The 27334-nt window shown below is 46.8% G+C and overlaps 1 protein-coding gene across 1 annotated transcript in view; it reads left to right on the top strand.

Annotated features, from left to right (window-relative positions):
• Window positions 1-27334, top strand: part of CEMIP (cell migration inducing hyaluronidase 1) — a 57175-nt gene that overhangs the window by 7117 nt on the left and 22724 nt on the right. Inside the window, exons 3-10 of the mRNA XM_056866127.1 lie at window positions 821-959; window positions 1133-1369; window positions 2589-2768; window positions 5322-5392; window positions 7281-7376; window positions 10354-10472; window positions 11506-11647; window positions 14877-15068. Coding sequence (XP_056722105.1) covers window positions 821-959; window positions 1133-1369; window positions 2589-2768; window positions 5322-5392; window positions 7281-7376; window positions 10354-10472; window positions 11506-11647; window positions 14877-15068 — 1176 coding nt within the window. The remainder of the gene's footprint in view (window positions 1-820; window positions 960-1132; window positions 1370-2588; window positions 2769-5321; window positions 5393-7280; window positions 7377-10353; window positions 10473-11505; window positions 11648-14876; window positions 15069-27334) is intronic.

The following is a 27334-nucleotide window of genomic DNA, read 5'->3' as shown; positions in this document are numbered from 1 at the left end:
ACCGGCTTCCAGTGGCACTTTAAAGACTAACAACATTTATGCCAGCATAAGCTGTTATGAGTCAGAGTTCACTTCCCCAGATGAATTCCTTTCATGCATCTAAGGAGGCAAGCTCTGACTCATGAAAACTTTTGCTGGAAATTTTTGTTTTAGCTTTTAAAATACCACTGGAGTCCTGTTTAATTCTGGCTACCCCTGTATGTAGGAGCCCCGTGGCGCAGAGGGGTAAGCTGCAGTACTGCAGTCCAAGCTCTGCTCACGACCTGAGTTCGATCCCGACGGAAGTCGGTTTCAGGTAGCCGGCCCAAGGTTGACTCAGCCTTCCATCCTTCCGAGGTGGGTAAAATGAGGACCCGGCTTGCTTGGGGTAAAGGGAAGAGGACTGGGGAAGGCACTGGCAAACCACCCCATAAACAAAGTCTTCCTAGTAAACGGCGGAATGTGATGTCACCCCATGGGTGAGGAATGACCCGGTGCTTGTGCAGGGGACCTTTACCTTTTACCTTTACCCCTGTATGTAGTCCCTGTATGTACCTTTACCCCTGTATGTATGGACTACATAGGAAATATGTGGAGCTTTGCTTTTATTCCTGAAAATATTTAGAGAGGATTGGACTGAGGTGAGTTTTTTTAATGAGAAAAGGGCGTGAGATTAGTATTTAAAAACAGCATTTTGGGGCACATTTTGCCTTTTTGATAAAAGTACTGTCAGGAAACACAAAGCGCAATTGCTGAAAAGGTTGCCCTTGGTTTCGATGATGCGGTAGAGTTTTAAAACCAAGCAAACAAGCAAAAAATCCTGGGTTTTTCCCTCCTTTAGGAAAGCTGGTGATTAAAGACAACACAGGCTCCATTGTTTTGCGCACTCGACACATCCTGATCGAAAACGGCGGAGAGATGCACGTCGGGAGCGAGAGCTGTCCTTTCCGGAGCAACCTGACAATCATCCTGTACGGACGGTATGTAATTAAACAGACTTCCTCCCATAATTTTGAAGATTAGCCCTTTGGAATCTGCGTAATTTTTTTTAAAAAATACATTGAAATAGCAGCCCGGGGCCATTTAAAGTACAGTCGGTGCTTCTCTGTCTTGACGGCTCGCCAAATGAAGAGGGTTAATTCTTACCCCACAGTGCGGATGACGCTACCCAGCCAGACGGTTACTTTGGGCAGAAGTATATCGGGGTAGGCAGCGGTGGCACCCTCGAGGTCCACGGCGAGAAGAAGCTCTCCTGGACGTTCCTCAACAAGACCTTGAATCCCGGCGGCTTGCAGGAGGGCGGCTACTACTTCGAGCGGAGCTGGGGGCACCGCGGCATCATCGTCCACGTAATTGACCCGAAGACGGGATCCGTTGTCCATTCCGATAGGTGAGTTGGCAGGAGCACGTTTGACCTAGTGGGGGGTCTCTCTTTTTTTGAATATTTTTTTATTATTTTTAATAATATCACATCAATTTTCATTATATTCATTTAAAAAACAAAAAACAAAAAACACAGATATAATCATTACCAAAAAAATATAAAAAGAAAAATTGACTTCCCCTCCATCCTCCTCTGTCCATTTGTATTCTTAGTAATCCCCTTTGCAATAGTTTTCTATAAACATCATTCTCTATCCTTGGATTATATTGAATACCTCCCTATTTAGAAACTAACTATATCATTCTTATATAACATTCATAGGTAGACCTTTGGATTAACATAATTCAAATCCTTGGATATTTACTAAATTAAATTCATTTCCACAATACCTTATCCATGCCTCCCATTCTCCCACAAATTCCCCATTGTCTTTTTGATTTATCAATGCTGCTAATGTAGCCGTTTCTGCTAGTTCCATCATTTTATTAATCCAGTCCGTTAGTAGGGGGGTCTCTTGACACACAGCGCAAATTCCAATGCGTATGCTTATAGAAATCGGTAGGAATTCTGCTTTTGGAATGTTGTGTGGGTGGATCCCATGTCTGTGAGATCGAAGAAGAAGAGTTGGTTTTTATATGCCCGCTTTCTCCACCACTTAAGGAAGAATCAAACTGGCTTACAATCACCTTCCCTTGCCCTCTACTCTACTCCACATGAGTGGCAGGCGCTAATCTGGTGTACTGGGTTGGTTTCCCCACTCCTACACATGAAGCCATCTGGGTGACCTTGGGTTAGTCACAGCTCTCTTCGATCTCTCTCAGCCCCACCTACCTCACAGGGTGTCTGTTGTGGGGAGGGGGAGGGAAGGTGATTGTAAGCCGGTTTGAGTCTGCCTTAAGTGGTAGAGAAAGTCAGTATATAAAATGGGTTCTCCTCCTTCTTCTCCTTCTTCTCCTTCTCCTGCTTCTTCACCTTCTCTTTCTCCTCCTTCTTCTTCGCCTCCATGCTGGCTCGGTGGGTGACCTTGGGCCAGTCGTCTTCTCTCTCAGCGTCACCTGCCTCATGGTGTGGTGACGGTGAGAATAAAGTGGAGGAGAGAACAATGCTGTGAACAGTTTAGGGTCCTCATTGGGGAGAAAAGCAGAGTATAAATATCCCGAATGAATAAATGGGCGCCCCACATTTTCTGCCGCCCCTAAATGGCTCTTCCTCTTCCTCCCTTTAGATTTGACACCTATAAACTCAAGGGCGAAAGCCTCCGCCTCGTCTGGTACTTGAACGCAGTTGCTGACGGCATGATCTTGTCGGTTGCGGTGAACGACGAAGGATCCCGAAGCTTGGATGATTCGGCTCGGAAAGCCATGACCAAGCTGGGCAGCAAGCATTTCCTCCACCTCGGTTTTAGGTAGGAGCCCGCTGTGCTCTTGCTGCCCGCACAGAAGCTCCATTGTGTTCTTCCTGGGCCTCAGTAATTCCACTCACCCAACGGCACAAAGGCTTTCTACACTGCAAACATTTCCTTTGGGCTCCGTGGCGTTTTCAGCAGCTCATTAGATAATTTTAAGAGGAAGGCAAGAACGGTTTTATTAGAAGTCTCGAGCGTCAGCACCCGAGGCCGAAACAGGGCTTCAGCTGGCAGCGGGAAGGATATCGGGTGGGAATTCTTCTCGAGTGCCACCAACCAGTTCTTGCCAAAGGGGAGAACAGCAGGGAGTCCAGCCGCGGCAGCGAAAACACCTCTTTATCCTGACAGGCCAGAGTGGGTCGGGTGGACCTCCCAGACCCCTATAAAGCCCTCCCTGCCTGCTTGCTGATTTTGGCAGCGGAGGGCTTGCAGACTGTGGGTCGCCTTCTCCTTTCTGCCTTTGAGCTTTTATTGATCTACAAGCATACCTCGGAAATATTGCGGGTTCGCTTTCCAGACCACCACAACAAGGCGAATATCGCAATAAAGCGGGTCACGTTGATTTTTTTTCTTTTGGGGGGGGGGGGTTTCCCGGTGCATATTAAAGTTACGTTTACGCTATTAAGTCTATTAATAAGTCTATTAAGCGTGCAATAGCATTATGTCTAAAAAACCAACATACTACTGTAATAATAATGGAAAAGTTTGAAACGTTGCAAGAATGACCAAAATGAGACACAGAGACACGAAGTGAGCGCACACTGTTGGGGAATTGGCTCCAATAGACCAACTCGAAAACGCAATATCTGCCAATCATGATAAAGCGAGCTAGGGTTGCCAACCTCCAGGTACTAGCTGGAGATCTCCTGCTATTATAACTGATCTCCAACCGATAGAGATCAGTTCACCTGGAGAAAATGGCCAGTTTGGCAATTGGACTCTATGGCATGGAAGTCCCTCCCATCCCCAAACCCCACCCTCCTCAGGCTCCGCCCCAAAACCCTACCACCAGTTTCGAAGAGGGACCTGGCAACCCTAGGGACAGCCACATCTGTGATCTTGCCCTGGCCATTTGCCCCCCCCCCCCCAGCCCATAAAGACAAGTTATGGATGGGGAAACATATTCATTCTGACCATAATTCCTCTTTCAATGAGGTTGGCTGGAAAGATTCAGTCCCCAATCCTGTTCCCACCATCAAAGAAAACTTGAACCAGAACCCTTGGAGAAAACTGGAGTTGTTGACTTTTTATTCTGCAAGAGACCCTGGGCTTTAAAGAGGTGCCTAACTAGAATGCCCTGACCTGGATAGCCCAAACTAGCCTGATCTCATCAGATTTCAGAAGCTAAGTAGGGTCAATCCTGGTAAGTGTTTGGATGGGAGACCTTCAAGGAATACTAGGGTTGTGATAGAGAGGCAGGCAATGGCAAACCACCTCTGAACGTCTCTTGCCTTGAAAAGCCCACCAGGGGTTGCAATAAGTCAGCTGTGACTTGACAGGGGGGAAATAACTAGAATGGGAGAGCGGGAGATAGATCATTGGGAATTACAACATCTGTTGCCATATTTGCCCTGTTGGTGGCATTTGCAGGAAGCATGTCAAAAGACAGAGGTCTAAAATGCATGGTCGCTGTAGCCTCCTTTATTCCCTGTTTCAGCCAGGATTTAGCCAGGATCGAACACACGTTCCGGCAAAACGCATGCGTTCGATCCTGGCTGAATCCTGGCTGAAACAGGGAATAAAGGAGGCTAAAGCGACCGTGCATTTTCGCCCAGAGTGTTTTTCCTTAGTTTATATTTGTGCAAATATACATCTGCGGTTTTAAGTGGGCATGATACACTTTTTGGTGCTGGCCTGAGCACACCAATAGCTATCTAAAGCAGCAATGAAAATGTATAACTCCGAGGTTTATTAGAACCACGGCCCTAACTCATACATCATCAGAATTCAGGGACTTGGCAGGCCTTAGACTCCTCTGAGCCCCTTTAAAAGCATTTTGCCAGCTAATCAATAAAATAGAATCCCCCTGCAAATTCCCACTATAATACTCTTTGTATGAAATGCCTTCATCATTACATGTTTTGCCAAATTCGGATTATTTCGAAGGCCAGAGTAGAGAAGGCAGCCAAATATTTCCATTATTTTAGGAGTTAGTTTTGTAGAGCTCTGATTCTGAGTTCTGTATGCTCCTGGCCATCAAATAGAGTAGTCTCACTGAATGTAACGTGCTTCCTCTCCTGTTTCTACTTTTAAAATCTTACGCCAGTGAGGTATTTACAGGATTGGCTAGCTTCAGCTAAAACTGGTTATCTGGTTTTGAACTGGAAAAGTACATTCGAATTAGGGTAGGGGGAAAATATTTGCCTTTGGACTTGATTTATCTTGAACGAAAAGCAAAATAGCTGGCTCGATAGCCCTGGCTTAAATTGAGTTGGAGAGACTGGTAAATTAGTCAGCCTGGAGAACTGTGCAACGAACAAAATGAACGCTATTTTAAGACAGGATGGGCTTCGTGCAAAACTAATATAATACTGTCTTGTTTTCACCTTTTAGACATCCCTGGAGTTTTATCACAGTAAAAGGGACTCCTTCTTCTTCGGTTGAAGACCACATAGAATACCAAGGTAAGTCTTAGAAATGGCAGCTTGAAATTAGGAGACCCAGCAGTGCGATCCTAAACAGAGTTACACCTTTCTAAGTCCATTGATTGAATGGGCTTCGAAGGGTGTAACACTGCTTAGGATTGTAGTGTAATGCCGCAATTCCAAATGCATCATTGTATGGTATCAATGTTTGGTTCTTGTGGCCCTTTCTTGCATGCTCAGGGTGGTGCCAATCACCACTTTGGGGTCAGGAAGCAATTTTCCTCCAGGTCAGATTTGGCCAGGGATCCTGGAGGGCTTTTTTCTTTGCCATCTTCTTGGCATGGAGTAGGGGTCACTGAGGGTGTGGGGGGAGGTAGTTGTGACTTTCCTAAATTATGCAGGGGGGTGGACTAGATGACCCTGGTGGTCCCTTCCAACTCCATGATTCTATGATTATTTGCGCGTGAAGCTGCCTTCTAAAACGGGAAGGGAGAACCTCAAAGTCCTTGGGGAAAAGGCAGAATAAAAACAATGTGGCTTATTTCAGTCGTTTGTGGAGGGGGGGAAGTAGGGTAAAAGTATTTTAAAGAAATAGAAATATTATAATGATAAGAACATAAGAAAGGCCCTGCTGGATCATACCAAGGTCCATCAAGCCCAGCAGTCCGTTCACACAATAGCCAACCAGGTGCCTCTAGGAAGCCCACAAACAAGACAACTGCAGCAGCATTATCCTGCCTGTGTTCCACAGCACTTAATCGAATAGGCATGCTCCTCTGATCCTGGAGAGAATAGGTATGCATCATGAGTAGTATCCATTTTTACAAGTAGCCATGAATAGCCCTCTCCTGCATGAACATGTCCACTCCCCTCTTAACTCCTTTTCCAAGTTGGCAGCCATCGCCACATCCTGGGGCAGGGAGTTCCACAGTTTAACTATGACCCATTTCTTTTTTGAGGGAGAGAGTACTGGAGACTTTAAAGGGTCTCTGTACTTGCTGTTTGTATACAGATTTACATTGCAACAGGGGGAGAAGGGGAGCAGGCTAACTTAGACTCTAAAGCTGCACTGGTTTCCTGTAAAGCAAGCAACATGTATGAGTACCCCCTACATCACACACACATGCTTCTTGCCAGATACCTGCAAGCCTCATAATGCAATCCTAAACAGGGTTAAGCCCTTCTAAGCCCATCTGAAGTGTAACTGCTTAGGGCGACGCTGTCGGTCTTCTGCATTCAAGCTTTCAGACTGTTTCTCTCCAACTCTCGCCAGAAGCAAGTAGACGGCTTTGGATTGCCGCATTTTGAATTTTAGGAAAATAATCCCTCCCCGAACTTTCTTGAGAAAACACACGTGGAATCTCTGCAGAAACTGGAGTTGTTTCTTAGGCAAGAAGTTGGGTCTGGCCTGCCATATGCCCTGGTCAGCTTTGGGGACTTGCAGAAGGACACTCAGACCAGTTCACTAGCAATAAGGGGGAGGGTCAATTTTTGAACACATGAAGATGCCTTATACTGAATCAGACCCTTGGTCCATCAAAGTCAGTATTGTCTACTCAGACCAGCTGCTGCTCTCCAGGGTCTCAGGCAGGGGTCTTCCACATCACCTCCTTGCCTGGTCCCTTTAACTGGAGATGCCGGGGATTGAACCTGGGACCTTCTGCATGCCAAGCAGAGGCTCTACCACTGAGCCACGGCCCCTCCCCTTTTCTTTCTGTTCTGCTGATTTTAGCCGTCTCTCCCTTCCAGCTGGGAGTAAACATCCCATCATGGACACAGCTTATCGCGCCAAGATCTAGCGCTTGTGTTTAAAATTTTGCAAGCACTTCCCAAAAACCTGCCCTAAACCCCCAAGAAAGGCAAAAAAGGCCAAATTCTTGACAGCCTCCCTCCATGACCGTTGGTAACATTTTGCTCTCTTGTGCAGGATACAGAGGGTCGGCGGTAGCCAAAGTATTCAAACTATTTCAGGCAGAGAATGGAGAGCACTTTAACGTGTCTTCGACCAGTGAGTGGGTTCAAGGTGAGACTTTTTAAAAAAAATGCTTCTTTGCAAAATGAAAATGTGTATGTGTGTAGGCAGCTCAATACAGTGTGAAATCTTTTTTCCTTGGCTGAAATCACCTCTCGCGTACTTTTAAAGCATTACTAGCTGAAATAAGAGAGCCAGCGTGGTGGGGTGGTTAAGGCCTCAGACTAGGATCTGGGGAAATCAGGTTCGAATCCCCACTCTTCCGTGGAAACTTGCTAGGTGACCTGGGGCCAGTCCCACACTCTCAGCCTCGACCCTGGCGAGTATTTGGATGGGAGACCTCCAAGGAATAAAAGGGCCGTGCCGCGGATAAAGGCAGTGGCAAACCACCTCCGAACGTCTCTTGCCTTGAAAACTCTGTGGGGTCTTGCCTTGAAAACCCTACAAAACTCATATAGTTTGTGTGGCTCCTTGCCTGAAGGAATTCTTCCCTTGGTTTATCCCGAATGTACGGCCAATCAGTTTCATTGGCTTTTCCCAAGTTTTGAGAGAGAGAGCCAATAACTTCTTTTTGTTTAGAAGAAGAAGAGTTGGTTTTGATATGCCGACTTTCTCTACCACTTAAGGGAGATTCAAACCGGCTTACAATCACCTTCCCTTCCCCTCTCCACAACAGACACCCTGGGAGGTAGGTGGGGCTGAGAGAGCTGTGACTAGCCCAGGGCCACTTAGCTGGCTTCGTGTGTAGGAGTGGGGAAACAAATCCAGTTCACCAGATCAGCCTCCGCTGCTCATGTGGAGGAGAGGGGAATCAAACCCGGTTCTCCAGATCAGAGTCCACCACTCTTAACCACTACACCACGCTGGTTTAATCTCTGAACTATTCATAACTGTATCCACTTCTAGTATATTCCTGTCCCCCCCACAAACACACACTCCCAGTTACCATTCTTTTAAACTTAAAGAAAGCCTCATACGATGTAACTTTCCTCAGCCCGTTCGTCTCCTGTATCAGTCTCCACATGTCCAGTATCTTTGCACTTGGCTGGCCCAAGTTGTTCTTTCTATTCCAAGTCCACATATATATATATATATATTTAAAAACCCTGTTTGCTTAGGATATCTGTGTCAGATGGGGAGCATGGGGGGGGGGGGATAAACTAGGTCAACATTTTATAGTAGCATGGGAGATAAGATGGTCTTCCCATGACTCTGTTTCTCCAGAATGCCCTTTAGCTATGCCTTGAGATAAGAATATAAGAAAGGCCATGCTGGATCAGACCAAGGCCCACCAAGTCCAGCAGTCTGTTCACACAGTGGCCAACCAGGTGCCTCTAGGAAGCCCACAAGCAAGACGACTGCAGCAGCAGCATCCTGCCTGTGTTCCACCGCACCCAAAATAATAGGCATGCTGTTCGCTTAAAAGAAACTGAGGTCTTTTATGCATAGCTGTTCCACTCACGGTCACCTCTCCACCTACTTCAGGTCTTTGGATTACGTGTGCCATTTCCAACCGTCTGAGGTTGCCTCGCTCTCCCCCCACCCCCAGCCCGCATTTTGCCCATGTTTTGTGGGACCTGTTATATCTCGAATTCAAAAATGCGGAGGGGAATGCAGGCAAACGCAGGGGGGAGAGCGAGGCAAACTGTGACGGTCAGAAGCAGCGTGCATAATCCAAACAAAGACCCAAAGTTGTCAGAAAGGTGACGGCGAGGCAGACAGCCATAAAGGACTTCAGTTTTGGTTTAATTATGCCCCACTGTTACGTTATAAAATATTTGTGTTGTGAATCGAAGTGGTGTGTGTGTGTGTGTGTGTGTTAAGTGCCATCAAGTTGCGTCTGACTCATGGCGACCCTGTGGATCAACGTCCTCCAAAATGTCCTGTCTTTGACAGCCTTGCTCAGATCTTGCAAGTTGAGGGCCGTGGCTTCCTTCATAGTCCATCTCTTGTTGGGTCTTCCTCTTTTCCTGCTGCCCTCACCTTTTCCTAGCATGACTGTCTTTTCTAGTGACTCTTGTCATCTAATGATGTGACCAAAATATGACAGCCTCAGTTTAGTCATTTTAGCTTCTAGGGTCAGTTCAGTCTTGATTTGATCTAGAACCCACTGATTTGTTCTTTTTGGCAGTCCACGGTATCCGTAACACTCTCCTCCAACACCACATTTCAGTACCCTACCAGAAAATATTTTTGTTAGTCGTGAAGGTGCTACTGGACTCTTGCCCTTTTCTACTACCACATTTCAAAGAAGTCTACTTTCTTCCTGTCAGCTTTCTTCAATGTCCAGCTTTCACACCCATACATAGTAACAGGGAATACATAGAATCATAGAATAGAATCATAGAGTTGGAAGGGACCACCAGGGTCATTTAGTCCAACCCCCTGCATAATGCAGGAAACCCACATCCACCTCCCCCTACACCCCCAGTGACCCCCACTCCATGCCCAGAAGATGGCCAAGATGCCCTCCCTCTCATCATCTGCCTAAGGTCATAGAATCAGCATTGCTGACAGATGGCCATCTAGCCTCTTCTTAAAAACCTCCAGAGAAGGAGCACTCACCACCTCCCGAGGAAGCCTGTTCCACTGAGGAACCGCTCTAATGGTTAGAAAATTCTTCCAAATGTCTAGATGGAAACTCTTTTGAATTAATTTCAACCCATTGGTTCTAGGCCGACCTTCTGGGGTAACAATGGCATGAATTAACTTGATCTTGGTGAGGCCTATATAAAGCAGTCTCAATCAACTTTTAATGGCATATGAATTACAATTACAATCATTAAATACAAGTGGTGAGGCTTTTAATACTGCTGTGCTTCACCTCCCTTTTCCTGGCGCGATCGCGGCTGATAGACCCAGAGGGACAGCCAGCGAATTAGCTGTTGCCGAAGAGACTCCTTAACAGCATTTGACACCGATTTGTGTGTGAAGCAGGCTTCTGTTGCTTTGGCGCTGTCCGGAATGTGTTGTTATGTCCAAAATGACCTCCTTTTTTTAAAAAAACCAATGTGACGGCCTTTCCCAGATGTCGAGTGGACAGAATGGTTTGAGAAGCCAGAAAAGGCAAAGTCCAAAGGCGGAGAAAGACTTCTAGACTTCAAAGCAGCTCACCCAGAACTCTGCGATCATCCTGTCGACATCCAGGTATGACGGATGAGACCATGAGCGGCTCTGTCTTCCTGCAGCCCTTCTCTCCCACCCAGCTGGCACCCATCCATTCCAGCGGTTTCGTATTGAGCTGACAGCTGGAAAATCAAAATGAAAACGGTTGATTAGACTACAGGTCTATTTATGGCTACAGTTTTCTTCGGACTACCTTGTGTAGGTTGGTGGCCTTCTAGCCTTTCTAGCATAGGTCCTGCTGAGTCATATGGCAGGAAGAGGAGAAGCCAAGGTGATGACCTCATTGGGGTCATCAAGGTGATGACCTCATTGGGGTCATCAAGGTGATGACCTCATTGGGGTCATCAAGGTGATGACCTCATTGGGGTCATCAAGGTGATGACCTCATTGGAGTCATCTGACCAAGACACCTGGGGACTTGGAAGCACAAGCTCTCCTTCCAAAATGGCAGCTCTGTAGAGGCCCACAACCCAACAGAAGGGCCTGTTTTGTCGTCCTGAGGGTCCCACCTCCATGGGTTGAAGACCACTGATGTAGAGGATGGAGGCAGTTGCCAGAGGAGGGGTTGTTGAGCCAACAGGAAGCAGCTAAGATGGAGAAAGGTATTCTTCCTGTAGGGCTGATTCGGGTACTCTCTTTCTCAATGTAAGGCCAGTTGACAACCTCGCTCAAATCGATCACCCTGTTCCCAAGATGGAGGAACAGATACACGTGGTCCATTCCACCACCCTCATAACATAATGACTGACACGTGAAGGGAACCATACAGAGCCCCAGCTTTGTCTGGCGGATCTTATATATTGCGGCACAGAATTTCGCTACTTGCTTCACCCTATGTTCTGATCCATCCCATAGGAGATTCCTCAGTCTCCCTTCCTCGGAGCTAACCTTTATTAGATCAAGGAGAGGGGAAATTAGCCTGCATCGGACTTCCTGATAGAAAGACACCTATATTCTTCATCATCTCATAGATGTTGCAGAGCAAATTATTTTTGCTGGGTTTTTTAAAAACACCGGATTACTTCCTGATTTGCACTTCTATTCTCATCCCAAGGCGGTCACGCTGGACGGAGCCCAACTGACAACGGAGGTTCTCTACAAAAGCGGCCGCGATTATAGGTTTTTCTGCCGTGGCCCAGAACAGACCGACGGGAGCTGCCGAAACTACCGCGTCCGTTTTTTATGTGGTAAAAACGGTATGTGAAAGCTGTATCATAGAACGGGGGGAAAGCTATTCTGAAATTTCTTCTTCTTGACCTAAGGGAAGCGGCGTTTTAACTCAGACCAAATAAACAGGACCTCAGAGTTATAAATACCTCTGGAAGGGAGGCTTTTTTCGTGAGTCTGGAATGAGTTTGGTTTTTAATTCTGCAGGGTCTCTTAGAGAGACCCTTCCATTTCTTTTTAGGGTCTGCCACACTCCCACCAATTTGCTAATCCTCGGGCCTGCTCTCTGCAGCTTTTAAATATCTGACTGGCTGATTAAAAGCAACATATATATTTAGTGCTTGGTTTCACCAACAACTGCCTGCATGGGGTTGTTCTCCAAAGCTGACATTTTCAACTGATAGAATCATAGAATCACAGAGTTGGAAGGGACCACCAGGGTCATCTAGTCCACCCCCTGCACAATTCAGGAATTTCACAACTACCTCCCCCGCACACCCCCAGTGACCCCTACTCCATGCCCAGAAGATGGCCAAGGTGCCCTCCCTCTCATGATCTGCCTAAGGTCATAGAATCAGCATTGCTGACAGATGGCCATCTAGCCTCTGCTTAAACACTTCCAGGGAAGGAGCGCTCACCACCACCTCCCGAAGAAGCCTGTTCCACGGAGGAACCGCTCTGTTAGAATGTTATGTCTAATGTCTACATGGAAACTCTTTCGATTTAATTTCAACCCATTGGTTCTGTTCCGACCTTCTGGGGCCACAGACAACAACTCGGCACCCTCCTCTATATGACAGCCCTTCAAGTACTTGAAGATGGTTCTCATATACCCTCTCAGTCTTCTCCTCTTCAGGCTAAACTTACCCAGCTCCTTCAACCTTTTCATTGATTCATTGAGCAACAACTTATCAAATCATGTGACAGCAAGCGATGTACAAGCGTGCAAAGGCAGCTAAGATGTCAGAAGTCTAGGCTAGAAGCCATCTCCCTAACAAGCTAGCTTTCCACATGCAGGGACATTTAATATGGTGTGCTTCCAAAGAAGCGCTCTCATGCTTTGTTCAAGGTTGTTTTGACTTCACAGAGGACAGTATTTCCCAAAACAGTGTGCCTTAAGAGAATTGCCATTGTCCAACAAGAAATAAATGGATAAAATAATTAAAGGTTCCTTTGAGCTCACAGAGGAGGCTCCCAGCTGCAACTCTGTGTGATTTGTTGCTCTGGCATTACTTCTTCCCAATCATCTTCCAGTGAGAATATGTAATTCTGCAGCAGATCTGCATCATGTGTGACTGGGCCATTCATTTGCTCCCAGTGCAGAGGTGCTTTTAGAATCTCTTACCTTTAGAGGAGGCTGCCCGTTGTGTCTCTGGAAGAGGCCTTGTTTTGGGCTTGCCTGCTTCCAGAGACTCACACAGTAGCAGTGAGTGGGATAATTACTCTTGCATGTTCTAAAATTATGCCCTTGTGTGTGTAAAAATAAAGTGTGTCCAATTTTAATTGCCATCATCTGTTGGTTGGTCTGCGGACTTAGTTTTGAAGCCAGGTGTCCATAGCCCATACACTGGCATGTATCCAACTACTGCAGACTTAGTGGAGCAGGACTTTGCGCCTTTCTCTGCAGCCCACTAAGCCCCCCCCCCATGGGGGGTGGGTCATTGGACCCTCAAGAACCACATGGGAGCAAGGTGGAGAGCGGCAGTGGGAAGGAGGAATTGGTGGGAATCAACCCCCTATCTTTCACATGAACACATGAAGCTGCCTTCTACTGAATCAGACCTTTGGTCCATCAAAGTCAGTACTGTCTACTCAGACCAGCAGCGGCTCTCCAGGGTCTCAGGCTGAGGTCTTTCACATCACCTCCTTGCCTGGTCCCTTTAACTGGAGATGCTGGGGATTGAACCTGGGACCTTCTGCATGCCACGCAGATGCTCTACCACTGAGCCACGGCCCCTCCCCGATTACTTTTGGAACTATGTGTTTGTTTAGGACCACATTCTCAGCAATTTCCATCAGAAAGCATTTAGCAATTTAAATTTAAAGGTCCTTTGAAAAGGATGCAAGAAGTCCCAGCGACACCAGATGTTGGCAAAAGCTAGCCAAGAAAGATATACTGATGTTTTTGACTGGGCATGCGAGAGATTGACAGGATGCCAAGTATTTGGTGAATGTTTCATGCCACCAACACTGGGGATGTGAACAAACAACAGCAACAATGACCAAATGAATTACAAAAATTAGAGATAGTGTGTATATCCTGAATCAACTTATATGTAACTATAATTATAGGATGTAATAGAACACAATGACCGCCAAAAAGACAAATCAGTGGGTTTTAGATCAAATCAAGCCTGAACTGACCCTAGAAGCTAAAATGACTAAACTGAGACTGTCGTACTTTGGACATATTATGAGAAGACAAGAGTCACTGGAAAAGACAATCATGCTAGGAAAAGTGGAAGGTGGCAGGAAAAGAGGAAGACCCAACAAGAGATGGATTGACTCCATCAAGGAAGCCACGGCCCTCAATTTGCGAGATCTGAGCAAGGCTGTATAGGACACTTTGGAGGACATTGATTCATAGGGTCGCCATGAGTCGGAAACAACTTGACAGCACTTAACACACACACACAATAGAACACAATAGATAACTTATGCCAAACATTCACTGAGAGTCAATATAATAGCAAAGAGTCCACATTTTAGTAGAACCAACATGTGACAAACATATTATAAAAACACTGGGGAAGCAATGGTGTTTTCAGAAAGAAATATTTTCTGTTTTTCTCAGCCATTCATCTAAGCAAACTGGTGTCAAGTGCAATTTTTAACATTCTTTTTGAAAGGCAAAAAGGTGGGCATTGATTAGCATGAGAAACCACCATTATGTTGAAAAGCTGCTTCTGCAGGGTCGGTAAATAACAGCTCCGAGTGACCATAAATGCTAGGGCAAGTAGGGTGTGGTATAACCAAGCCACGAAGAGTTATTTTTAAATTTAGTAAAGTGGGTTAGTGGAAAAATACATTTGCCAGTAAATAATGAATGGAGCCTTTTGTTGTTTTGATTATTGGATTTTGCAAAAAAAGAAGGGGGGGAAAACAGTCCTGCCAACAGGAGCTGTCTCCTATTTTCTTTGGGTTGGTCAAAAACCGCCAGCTTTTGTTGACATGAAACACATATGGTTCAGTGAACTGTTTTGGGGCAAGCACCTTCAACACTCTCCTGTCCCCTTTTTCCCCCTTCTCGCTTCCCAGTGAGACCCAAGCTTACCGTAACCGTCGACACAAACGTGAACAGCACCGTTCTAAGATTAGCGGACGATGTGCGGTCGTGGAAGGCGGGCGACAGAATCGTGGTGGCCAGTACGGATTATTCCATGTACCAAGCCGAGGAATTCCAGATCTTGCCTTGCCGGGCCTGTAGACCCAACGAAGTCAAAGTGGCAGGTAGGCTTCCATTTTGGAATTCATATTTTTCTTGCCGATGTTGTGCTTCCTTCCCTTTAACCCTTAGAAGCTCCTTGATCCATCGATCTTGAGCAGCATGATTTTAAATCTAATGCTTGAGGGATATGAGGACTGAAATAAATCTTTGCCACTGACAATGCAGCCTTGGGATCCCTGTCGCTTAATAAAAAAGGCATTATGTCAGACACAGAGGCATTAGGTTTATATGTTAAAAGGGGAGAGATATAATGTGATCTAAGTTCCTCATAAAAGCGGCATTCCAAGAGGGCAGGAGCTAATGAATCGATAGAGCCAGAAGAGCAAGGTCAGGTCCTGTCTGGGTATGGTGTGTTCAAAATTCTGCTTTGCATAACCATAGAGGGGTTAGCATTCAGTCTAGCTAAACAGAAGGCTCTAGAACAGTGGTTCCCAAAGTGGGCAGTACCATCTCCTGGGGGGGGTGGGCTTACCTAGGGGGGCACTAAGAGGCAAGGGGGCAGCAGGGGGACACTAGAGGTGGGCCCCTTTAACGGTGTTGTTGGACAGGGTAGGGGGCCCTGGTGTTGAGTTTGTGGAACCAAGGGGGCGGTGGCCCGAAAAGTTTGGGAACCATCGCTCTAGAAAGGCGAGGAGTTGTCAAATAATAAGTATAAGCGGTCAGGCTGATGTTGTTGCATAGGAGTGACTGAGTGCTAAGGCTATTGTGTGTGTGTGTTAAGTGCGGTCAAGTCGCTTCCGACTCATGGCGACCCTATGAATGAAAGTCCTCCAAAATGTCCTGCCTTAGACAGCCTTGCTCAGATCTTGCAAATTGAAGGCTGTGGCTTCCTTTATTGAGTCAATCCATCTCTTGTTGGGTCTTCCTCTTTTCCTATTAGACTACCCTATTATCTAGGAATTGCCCCAATATGTGTATGTGTGTATAAAACTCCATACTTACTGTAGACACAGGCTCTAAGAACTCCATACTTAGACAATGGGTGAGATGAAGACATAGGTACATGTCTTTTTTCAATGTCCGTACTACAGGGGATTGAGGGGTAAGTTTGTTTCTCCTTTACTAGCTAAAATCCTGGAATGCTCAGAGCGGGTATGGCTGCAAAAGCTATTAATCTTATCATTTCAAAGCAAGTGGCCATTGTTTCAAAGCAATATTCCATTGTTTCAAAGCAACTGACCAAATTTTGTGCTTATGTGGTCAAAGTTCAAAACAAGAAAAGGTAATGCTGGTAATGATAAAGAACCATAGCAACTACAGATCTGTGCTTTATATTGTTTTATACAGAATTTTATCTATTTGCTAGTAATTTTTGAAAACATAAGGTTTTAGGTCATTAGATTTGTAGCACAGAATTTGTACTTTGATATTTTCTGGTCTATGACTGCAATAAATTTAGTATTGTTATTACTAATCTCTTAAAAAGAGATCAAATGCCTCAGAAAGAATAAAAATGGACCGTCCCTCCGTATTGGCTTACAGTCTCAAAAAAGGCAGAAGAAAACTGTCCCTGGGAATAAGATGAGAGGTAGAAATCCTGGATTTCAAAAAGAAGATGGGTGGCAAAAGTGTAAAGCAGGCAAGGAGGACGGGAAACCGCAGCAAAGACAAGTAGGTAGGAGCACGATGACAGTTCTATCCTAAGCAAAGTCACACCCTTCTAAGCCCATTGACTTCACTGGACTTAGAAGGGTGTAACCCTGTTTAGGATTGCACTGGGAAGACACCTAGGTAATGAGAAAACGTCCGAATTGAATGAGATAAGGTAGAAGAAGTCAGGGCTGGGAAAAGTATACAGGAAATAGGAGGGTCAGAGCACACACATGAACACATGAAGCTGCCTTAAACTGAATCAGACCTTTGGCCCATCGAAGTCAGTATTGTCTACTCAAACCGGCAGCAGCTCTCCAGGGTCTCAGGCAGGGGTCTTTCCCATCGCCTACCTGCCTAGTCCCTTTAACTGGAGATGCCGGGGATTGAACCTGGGACCTTCTGCATGCCAAGCAGATGCTCTACCACTGAGCCACGGCCCCTTCCCAAATGAATGACATGCAGGAAGAGCGAGGCAAGTAGCAGAGCTGAGTATGATGGAAAGGGGCGGGGGCGGGGGGAGGGGAGGGCATCCCAAATCTGCCTCTCCCATGAAGTCACTGGGTGGCCTTAGGCAAGATATCACCCCCATAGGGTTGCCAGCTTCCAGGGGGTGGCTGGAGATCTCTCACTATTACAACTGATCTCCAGGTGACAGTGATCAGTTCCCCTGGAGAAAATGGCTGCTTTGGGAGGTGGACTCTATGGCTTTACGCCCCACTAAAGTCCCTCCCCAAACCCTGCCTTCCACTGGCTGCACCCCAAAATCTCCAGGTATTTTCCCACCTGGACCTGGCAACCCTAATCATCTGTAATGTGTGGATAATAATACTGGTCTACCTTCAAGAGGAGGACATTGATTCATAGGGTCGCCGTGAGCCGGAAGCGACTTGACGGCGCTTAACACACACATACACACCTTCAAGAATTATTGCAATAACAAATATGATTGATATTCTCCAGAGACACTCCGAATGCTCCAGAGACATGTGTGGAATGCTAAGTATTATTATTGAGAGATGTTTGATCATCTCTAAAACCACAGAATCCCTTCCTAAGAAAACACCCTGCAGATCGGTTCTACACAACAGCACGCCATTATCTCCAGTACAATCTGTCGAAAGAGCTGTAGGTTGGCTCGTTATTAAATGAGCAAGAAAGTAGGTTGCTGGTGGGTGCCAAGAAAAATATTATCCAGATTTTCAAAATGTCTCATAGTCTCATGACCGAAGATGGCAGGTTCCCGGCGAGAGGAAGTATCTGCAGGACCAGTGTTTCTGTTTTTGCTTCCCCCCAGCAACATTGGAGCGATTGGGAAAAAAAACCACATCAAATGCGAACGAGGCAAATTACATCATGAGAATAGTTTTGGGAGATAGTCAACGAAAATAAAGCTGTAAATGGACATGTTTGGAAGGTTCCGGGCATGGTTGCCGGCTCTGGGTTGGGAAATACCTGGATATTTTGGGGCTGGAGCCTGAGGAGGGCAGGGCTTGGTGAGGGGAGAGACTTCAGTGCCATTGAGTTCAATTGCCAAAGTGGCCATTTTCTCCAGGAAATTGATTTCCACCGGCTGGAGACCAGTTGTAATAGCGGGAGATCTCCAGCCACCACCTGGAGGTTGGCAACCCCATTGCAAACCTAGCAATTGGAGTACAGAGTTGCAGGAGGAAAACAGCAGAGGAAGGCTTAGACCAGGGGTGTCAAACATACGGCCCACGGGCCGGATCTGGGCCCTTGAGAGCTCTTATCCGGCTTGCAAGCCAGCCGAGGCATCCACACACACCCCACACTCAATCAGGGCTGGTGAGGCATGGCCCAGCCTGACCAAGTGACATTTATATCCTATCCAGACCTCATAACCATTGAGATCGACACCCCTGGCTTAGACACCCGCTACCCTCCCCCTGCAAATTGTCCCTAGAAAGGATACTGCTTTGTATTGGAGAGGCAGGCAATGGCAAACCTCCTCTGAACGTCTCTCGCCTTGAAAACCCTACAGCGGGGGTATCCAATCTTTTGGCTTCCCTGGGCCACATTGGAAGAAGAATTGATTTGGGCCGCACATAAAATACACTTAACGCTAACAATGCCCAGCTTGCTGGGGGTAAAGGGAAGATGACTGGGGAAGGCACTTGCAAACCACCCCGTAAAAAAAAAAAAGTCTGCCTAGTAAACGTCGGGATGTGACCCCATGGGTCAGGAATGACCCGGTGCTTGCACAGGGGACCTTTACCTTTTTAACGATAGCTGATTCATAATGTTTTAAGTAAGTTTACGATTTTGTGTTGGGCCGTATTCATAGCTGTCCTGGGCCAGATGTGGCCCGGAGGCCGCAGTTTGGACATACCTGCCCTACAGGGTACCATAAGTCAGCTGTGACTTGACAGCATTTTCCATCACCACCGCCCCAATCTGAATGAGGTTTCTCAGCTCTCCTATTTCTGTTACTCTTTTCCAGTCATTTGTGGGATTTTAGAATCTAGCTGCCTTCCCCCCTTCCCCCCGCTGTGGAAATAGACACAAGCACTTTGACACTTTACATCTGGAGATGCACAGAGCAAAAGCAGCCATAGGGCTGGAGGAAAGGAGGAAGGGTGGGACCAGGGCAGACTAGAAGATCAAAACAAAAATACCCATCCCAGCCTTATCTGTAGCTTTGCAGCAGTATATAAAGCTCGTTCCAGCCCTGATAAGTTTCACAAAAAGGAAAGTGCTGAAGCAACACCCTTTTAACGGCTATGGTGGACTTAACTGTTCTGTCCAAAACCGCCCTCCAATAGATGATGGATTACCAGTTTATCTGCACTCGTATCTCGAATCACACCCGACCGCAAAGTCAGAATTATCAGTGGAGGCTTGCGTTCAGTCTGTGAGAATCCTAAAAGCGTGAGGGTAGGGCGTTGCTGAAGAACAGTTCCCAGACCAGACGTAGGGGCTGGTTTTTCAGGGATTCTGCACGTGTGCTTTTAGGACGAAAAAAAACGCTATTTGCACTTTATGGCTGTATTTCGAATGCAAAAAGAGAGAGGGCCGCACCGAAACAAAACGGAGACAAAAAGCGACGAATGGTGCAAGGGAATAAAATTTGATAAATAAAGTACCCCCAACACGTTTCTCACAAGCTTCTTCAGGGGGATCTTTCTCTGCTCAAGTGTCCCATGCAATTGTTTTATTGCTTACATGGGATGTTTCTCTGCTCAAGAGGGATCTTTCTCTGCTCAAGTGTCCCATTTTATTCCTTGCATGGGATGTTTGAGCAGGGAAAGATTCCCCTGAAAAAGCTTGTGCGAAACAGGTAGGGGTACTGTATTACAGATGGCCACGCATACTTCTGTGGTTAAAGTATGCGGCAAAGCAGGTGATGGTTAATATTTGCCCTCACAAGTGGCAAAAGGTGGTTTTTCCAAGCGTGTAGGATAATGCTTCTGTCTTCATCTATGGGACAAAACAACTGGGCTGTCAAAACTCGAATTGGGTTGTCCAAGCAGGTATTGTGCAACCCATGTGTACGTTGCCATTAATGAAAGTGCACATTAGTGGTGCAATGCATGTACACTAGTGTTAACGTGAATGGCTTTGATGTTATTTGCTACATATGAAACTGCTTTCTTTCTGCAGAAGGTCCCAGGTTCAATTCCCAGCATCTCTGGTTGAAGGGACTAGGCAAGTAGGTGATGTGAAAGACCCCTGCCTGAGACCCTGGAGAGCCGCTGCCAGTCTGAGTAGATGATACTGACTTTGAAAGGACCAAGGGTCTGATTCAGTAGAAGGCAGCTTCATGTGTTCATGTGAGATATCCTTTGGGGAGGGGGCTGTGGCTCAGTGGTAGAGCATCTGCATGATATGCAGATGGTCCCAGGTTCAATTCCCCAGCATCTCCAGTTGAAGGGACTAGGAAAGCAGGTGATGTGAAAGACCTCTACCTGAGACCCCAGAAAACCGCTGCCAGTCTGAGTAGACGATACTAACTTTGGTGGACCAAGGATCTGATTCAGTAGAAGGCAGTGTCATGTGTTCATGTGTTCTTCTGAATCAGTCCTTTGGTCTCTCTCTAGACCAGATTGTTGGCTCCTGTAGTCACTCTCCCGCATCTCAGCTTAGGGTCTTTCTCAGACGTGCAGATTGAATTCCTCTGCCCCACCCCAGAGCTGCCAAGGATTTAACCTGAGATCTTCTGCATGCAAAGGGTGTGGTCTAACACTGAGATTTCACCCTTGTGAGCAGACAGTGTTTCTGTGTTGACATATATAAAAGCCCAAAGTCACCCAAGTTCCCAGAAACGGCTTGCAAGTATGCTTGTCCGCGTATGGCTCATCTCCTACCAAAAACTATAACATGCTTGCTGCAAATGTATTTTACCGTTCTTCAGGGCGAGATGTTCTCGCCGCGTTGTGCATTTTCTGAGTTGCGCGCTTGGAAGCTTTCCTTCCCATCTGTCTCTCAGATGTGCCCCACGGGCTGGTTTTGCAGCAAGCGTTTAATACTCATTGGCGGCTGGTCCTGCATGCTTGTTGCCCAAATTTTGTCCACAACCAAGTTCACACCGCTTCAGGTCTCCGGGGCAACAATCTATTTATAACATTCTGACCCAGCTTCTCCATATGCTTGAGGTGGGCTTACGGATGTTTCCATGGAACTATTGATAAAAGCAGCAAATGCAAGCCATATAGAGTTTCAGCAGCACCGAAAACCACCCCTGATTGGTAACCACCAGCTTCTTCATAGGGCCTCTCATAAGTGCATGCTTTTTTGTCAGGGTTAAGCTTGTTCTGTGGTGTATTTCAGGTCAAGGGTTATTATATGGGAGGGGCTGTGGCTCAGTGGTAGAGCTTCTGCTTGGCATGCAGAAGGTCCCAGGTTCAGTCCCCGGCATCTCCAGTTCAAGGGACTGGGCAAGTAGGCGATGCGAAAGACCTCTGCCTGAGACCCTGGAGAGCCATGGAGAGGGGCTGTGGCTCAGTGGGAGAGCACCTGCTTGGCATGCAGATGGTCCCAGGTTCAATCCCCAGCATCTCCAGTTAAAGGGACTGGGCAAGTAGGTGATGTGAAAGACCTTTGACTGAGACCCTGGAGAGCCACTGCCAGTCTCAGTAGACAATACTGACTTTGATGGACCTTGATGGTCTGATTCAGTATAAGGCAGCTTCACGGGGATAGGCCGTGGCTCAGTGGTAGAGCATCTGCTTGGCATGCAGAACGTCCCAGGTTCAATCCCTGGCATCTCCAGTTAAAGGGACTGGGCAAGTAGGTGATGTGAAAGACCTTCCTCAGCCTGAGACCCTGGAGAGCCGCTACCAGTCTGAGTAGAGAGTACTGACTTTGATGGACGGAGGGTCTGATTCAGTAGAAGGCAGCTTCATGTGTTCATATTTTTGGTGACTCTTATGATGTGGGTAAGGATCAGAGGGGCTATACAGTTAGGGCTGTTTCCTGGAGGAAAGATCCATAGCCCTGATGGATAACCCTTTCCAACTCTATGGCCATTTATGCAGGGCTGTTTCCCTCGTGGTCGCCCCACCGTCTGCTCCAGTGCTTCGTTTTGGTTATGTATGCCTTTCCTGAGCGTCAGAGGTTGCCTCGCTCTCCCCGCACATTTCCGCACGTTTTGACGGTGTTTTCCGGATGCTATTTTAGTAGGGTTGCCAACCTTCAGGTGGTAGAAATTGAAAGAACAGCACTACAAAAAAAGCCCACTTAAAGGCAATGAAACATCACAACAATGAATGCTCTTGAAAAAATATATATTAGGAGGACAAGGCTCAAAAAGACAACCATGGTTGAAACAAGGACGAAGGTCCAATAAATACAGGAAGTAAAAAAACGCAAAGCGTTAAAGTATTACATAGGCGAGAACGCTCACATACACAATTCATAAAATTCCATACATGAAACATACAAAAAGCAACGGAGCAAGCATGATACACGGAATGGGCTTCCGGTAAATTCCCATTTCATGAAGAATTTTCTCAAGCGTTAATTTCTTCTGTGTGCTTATAAAGTCAATTGGAAGTTAAGGGAATGTACCCTCCAAGTATGTATGGACGGCTAGTTAAGACGTCTCAAGTAAGAAGTGCTCTGCGCTCGGTCAATTTCTACTCCCTGTATAAGCACTTATAGCTGTCTTTGATTACCAACCTTCAGATGGTGGCTGGAGATCTCCTGCTATTACAACTGGTCTCTAGGTGACAGAGATCAGATCCCCTGGAGATAATGGCCGCTTTGGCATTTGGACTCTGTGGCATTGAAGTCCCAAACCCTTTCTCCAAACCCTGTCCTCCTCAGGCTCCACCCCAAAATCTCTGGTATTTCCTGACCCGAAGCTGACAACTCTATTTTTTAGCAAGAATCTGGGAAACGTGGGCAAAATGTGCGGGGAGACCAAGGTGACCTCTGATGGGCGGAAAAGGCATGCATAATCAAAATGAAACACTGGAGCAGTCGATGGAGGTGACCACGGGGAGATAGCCCTGCATAAATGGCCTATGAACACATACACATGAACACATGAAGTCGCCTTATACTGAATCAGACCCTGGGTCCATCAAAGTCAGTATTGTCTACTCAGACAGGCAGCGGTTCTCCAGGGTCTCAGGCAGGAGTCTTTCACATCACCTGCTTGCCTAGTCCCTTTAACTGGAGATGCCGGGGATTGAACCTGGGACCTTCTGCATGCCAAGCAGATGCTCTACCACTGAGCCATGGCTCCTCTGTGTGATTCTATGTGATTTCATCATTTCCAAATAAACTTTGCAAACACGACATGAAAAGAGTTTTTTTTGCAATAATGCATCCAAGGCTCCCACTCCAGTGCCTATAGCTGTGGGCATTAGTGGCATTGACGCCTTCACGGGGGCGGGTGGGGGGAGCCCCAAGGACCTTTCCCTTGGCTTCAGTCACGCCGAGTCAGCAGAAGCACAACACGAAAACATGTTTTCTGCACAGCAACTCTTAGAGCATATTCAGCATTCTTGTAGTCCTTTAAATTCTTCGCATGTCTCTGCAGGTATTTAAACAAACAAATAAACCAAGCACATGTAAGCTTGAAATCTGTTGCTTGGAAGCCTTACCCCTTCCTTATACTCCCCGCAAAGCAATGGCAGAGCGGCAACTCTGAGCAATGTTGTTCAGAATTGTAATATTCTTTTTTTATTATTAATATTAAGAGAAAATAAGAATATAACAATATACGAAAACGGAAATATAACATTACTAAAATACACATACTACAAATTCATGAAAATGAACTAAAACCGTGCTGCTAATATAACTAAATATCCATACCAGTGAACTAAGCAATACGCTATCTATTTATCTAAAATCCGCATGATTATTACATCACTATCTCCGCGATTTACGACATTGGAGTGTTTTTTCCATCTTTGAGATGGTTACATGCCAGCGAGGGTTCAGTTCTTCCGTATTTTTATCATTATTATGATATGACGTCAACTTAATTAAAGCATAGGTTTCTTTAACCTTATCAAGCCAGTTATTTAAATCAGGGAATTTCATGCTTTTCCAATATCTTGCAAGATTTGTTCTAGCCACTGTTATTATATAGAAAAAACATAACTTGAATATCCTTTGGCTTATCTGGAAAATAATTCAGAATTGTAATACTCTCATGGCTCTTCGGGAATTCTCCTGTGGTTTTAAAAAAATTATATCTGCATAAGGGATGGGTCACGCTGGTATGCTGGGGGGCTAGTGATAATATGTACATCTTTGATTGTTTACCATCGTGCAGATTGGTGCTAATATACCTTAATACAATGCTGAGATGATGTAAATAGTTCTTGATCTGTTTCCCTGCAGTCACATACTCTGTACTTCGTTTATACGTTTGGTGTGGCTTAGCTACTAGTATTATTAAGCACATAAGAAGGTAAGAAAGGCCATGCTGGATCAGACCAAAGCCCATCAAGTCCAGCCGTCTGTTCACACAGTGGCCAACCAGGGGCCTCTAGGAAGCCCCCAAACAAGACGACTGCAGCAGCACCATCCTGCCTGCGTTTCACAGCACCTAATATATTCGGCATGCTCCTCTGATCCTGGAGATAATAGGTGTGCATCACTGCTAGTATCCATTTTTACTAGAAGCCATGAATACCCCTCTCCTCCATGAAAATGCCCACTCCCCTCTTAAAGCCTTCCAAGTTGTCAGTTGTTAGTTACATGTGAGTGTGCAACATTCATATCTAACAGCTACACAGTCAGCTTTTGATTTATAGCCGTGATCGGCACCTGCGGACCCTGGGATAAATCTGGCCCTTTTGAGGTAGGGCTGCCAACCTCCAGGGACTAGCTGGAGATCCCCTGCTATTACAACTGATCTCCAGCCGACTGAGATCAGGTCCCCTGGAGAAAATGGCCACTTGGGCAATTGGACTCTATGGCATTGAAGTCCCTCCCCTCCCCAAACCCCACCCTCCTCAGGCTTCGCCCCAAAAACCTCCCACCTGTGGCAAAGAGGGACTTGGCAACCCTTTGAGGGGTGATATTCAGCCCTCAGATTTCCAGCCTCGATGGATGAAGGACTAGCATTAGGGTTGCCAGGTCCATTTTCGCAATCGTTTAGGGGTGGAGCCTAAGAAGGGCGGGGTTTGGGGAGGGGAGGGACTTCAATGCCATAGAGTCCAATGGCCAAAGCGGCCGTTTTCTCCAGGGGAACTGATCTCTATCGCCTGGAGATCAGTTGTAATAGCAGGAGATCTCCAGCTAGTACCTGGTAGTTGGCAGCACGAAGGTTGCCTATTACAGCACAGGTTGTTTGTTTTGCTTAGATTACCTGGTAGTTGGCAACTGTAACTAGCATCCTTGTACACAGAATAGATGCTCATTGTAGCCTTCAACGACAGTTTGTAGCATTGATGTGCGTACAGCCTGGAACAGGTTAAATGAATGTTTTTTTTGCAGGAACCAGCCCCAGATCCCTTAAACCCTCTGGGCGAGCCGTGCTCTGCCACACACAGCCAAATTCCTTTGCCCTCCTTATCAGAGGCTTTGGGTGAAGTTTTCACTTACCCGTCTCCGCTTTCTGGCTCCGCCAGGTCTCCATCTGATAGTGCTCATGGTCGTATCTGCTTCGGCGATTAGCAGTCCCAGGATCAAATATGTTCATTTTCTCTCCTCTCTCTCGGTTGTAATCGGAATTGAACTCCTGGTGGATAATTCCCCAATCCCCACCCCAAAATCTCCTTGTTGAACACGGAGGCCGAGATGTCAGGCAGGTGGTAGTCTGCAAAGTCGTTTCCCATTTAGCTCACATTTTTAGCATGACTGAGAAATGGAAATCATGTTGGGCTTCCGCACACGAAGCAGCAGGCTGAATTTTCAAGCTGGTGCCTCCTGGGATGGGAGACTTAAGGGAGACTCAAACCGGCTGACAATCATCTTCCCTCTCCCTCCCCACAACAGAAACCCTGTGAGGTAGGTGGTGCTGAGAGAGCTCTATGAGAGCTGTGACTAGCCCAAGGTCACCCAGCTGGCTTCATGTATAGGAGCGGGGAAACAAATCCAGTTGGGACAGGCTGTGGCTCAGTGGTAGAGCATCTGCTTGGCATGCAGAAGGTCCCAAGTTCAATCCCCAGCATCTCCAGTTAAAGGGACTAGGCAAGTAGGTGATGTGAAAGACCCCTGCCTGAGACCCTGGAGAGCCGCTGCTAGTCTGAGTAGACAATACTGACTTTGATGGACCGAGGGTCTGATTCAGTATAAGGCAGCTTCATGTGTTCGTGTGTGTTCAGAATAACGTCCTCCGCTCATGTGGAGGAGTGGGGAATCAAACTCGGTTCTCCAGATCAGAGTCCACCGCTCCAAACCACCGCTCTTGACTACTACACCATGGTGGCTCTGGAACAGTTGGTCACTGAACCAACGAGAGAGGCGGTGGTCTTGGACTTGGCTCAGAGCAAGTCTCGTGACCCGGTGGGAGATGTAGACGTTGTTGCGCCATAGCGCTGTTCAACTAAGATTCCTTTAATTATGCTCAGAGCATCCAGCTGAGTTAATTGTTTTCTCGGCTGGGATGCATGCCCTGCCTGCAGGCCTGGGCAAGGCCTTGCCTCCCTTCCAGGCTCCCTGGAAGCCAGGTGCAGAGGGGAGCAGATAAGCCAGCCAGCCCTATACAGCTTCCTCGTCCAGCCCTGGGGAGTTCTCCCTTCGGTGTTGACTAAGAGAGTGCGAGGTGAGGTTGCTGGAGATGTCAGGAAGGTGGTTTTTTGGTTTTTTGAGAATCTGTTATTTCCAGGTACACTCCTGCTAACATGACTCATAATTCCCCTTCCACCCCCCCCCCCCGGTCTTAACTGGGGGAGAGATCGCCGCTTTAGAAACAGAGGCACCGTTTGGGCTAGCGTGCCGGCGGGGTGTAGTGGTTAAGAGCGGTAGTTCGGAGCGGCGGACTCTGATCTGGAGAACCGGGTTCGATTCCCCACTCCTCCACATGAGCGGTGGAGGCTAATCTGGTGATCCGGGTTGGTTTCCCCACTCCTACATAGAATCATAGAGTTGGAAGGGACCACCAGGGTCATCTAGTCCAGCCCCCTGCACAATGCAGGAAATTCACAACTACCTCCCCCCCACACACACACACCCAGGGGCCCCTACTCCATGCCCAGAAGATGGTCAAGATGCCCTCCCTCTCATGATCTGCCTAAGGTCATAGAATCAGCAT

Source organism: Euleptes europaea, chromosome 20, assembly GCF_029931775.1.
Source record: "Euleptes europaea isolate rEulEur1 chromosome 20, rEulEur1.hap1, whole genome shotgun sequence".
Taxonomy (NCBI): Eukaryota; Metazoa; Chordata; class Lepidosauria; order Squamata; family Sphaerodactylidae; genus Euleptes; species Euleptes europaea.
This window is presented reverse-complemented; position numbering and strand designations above follow the sequence as displayed.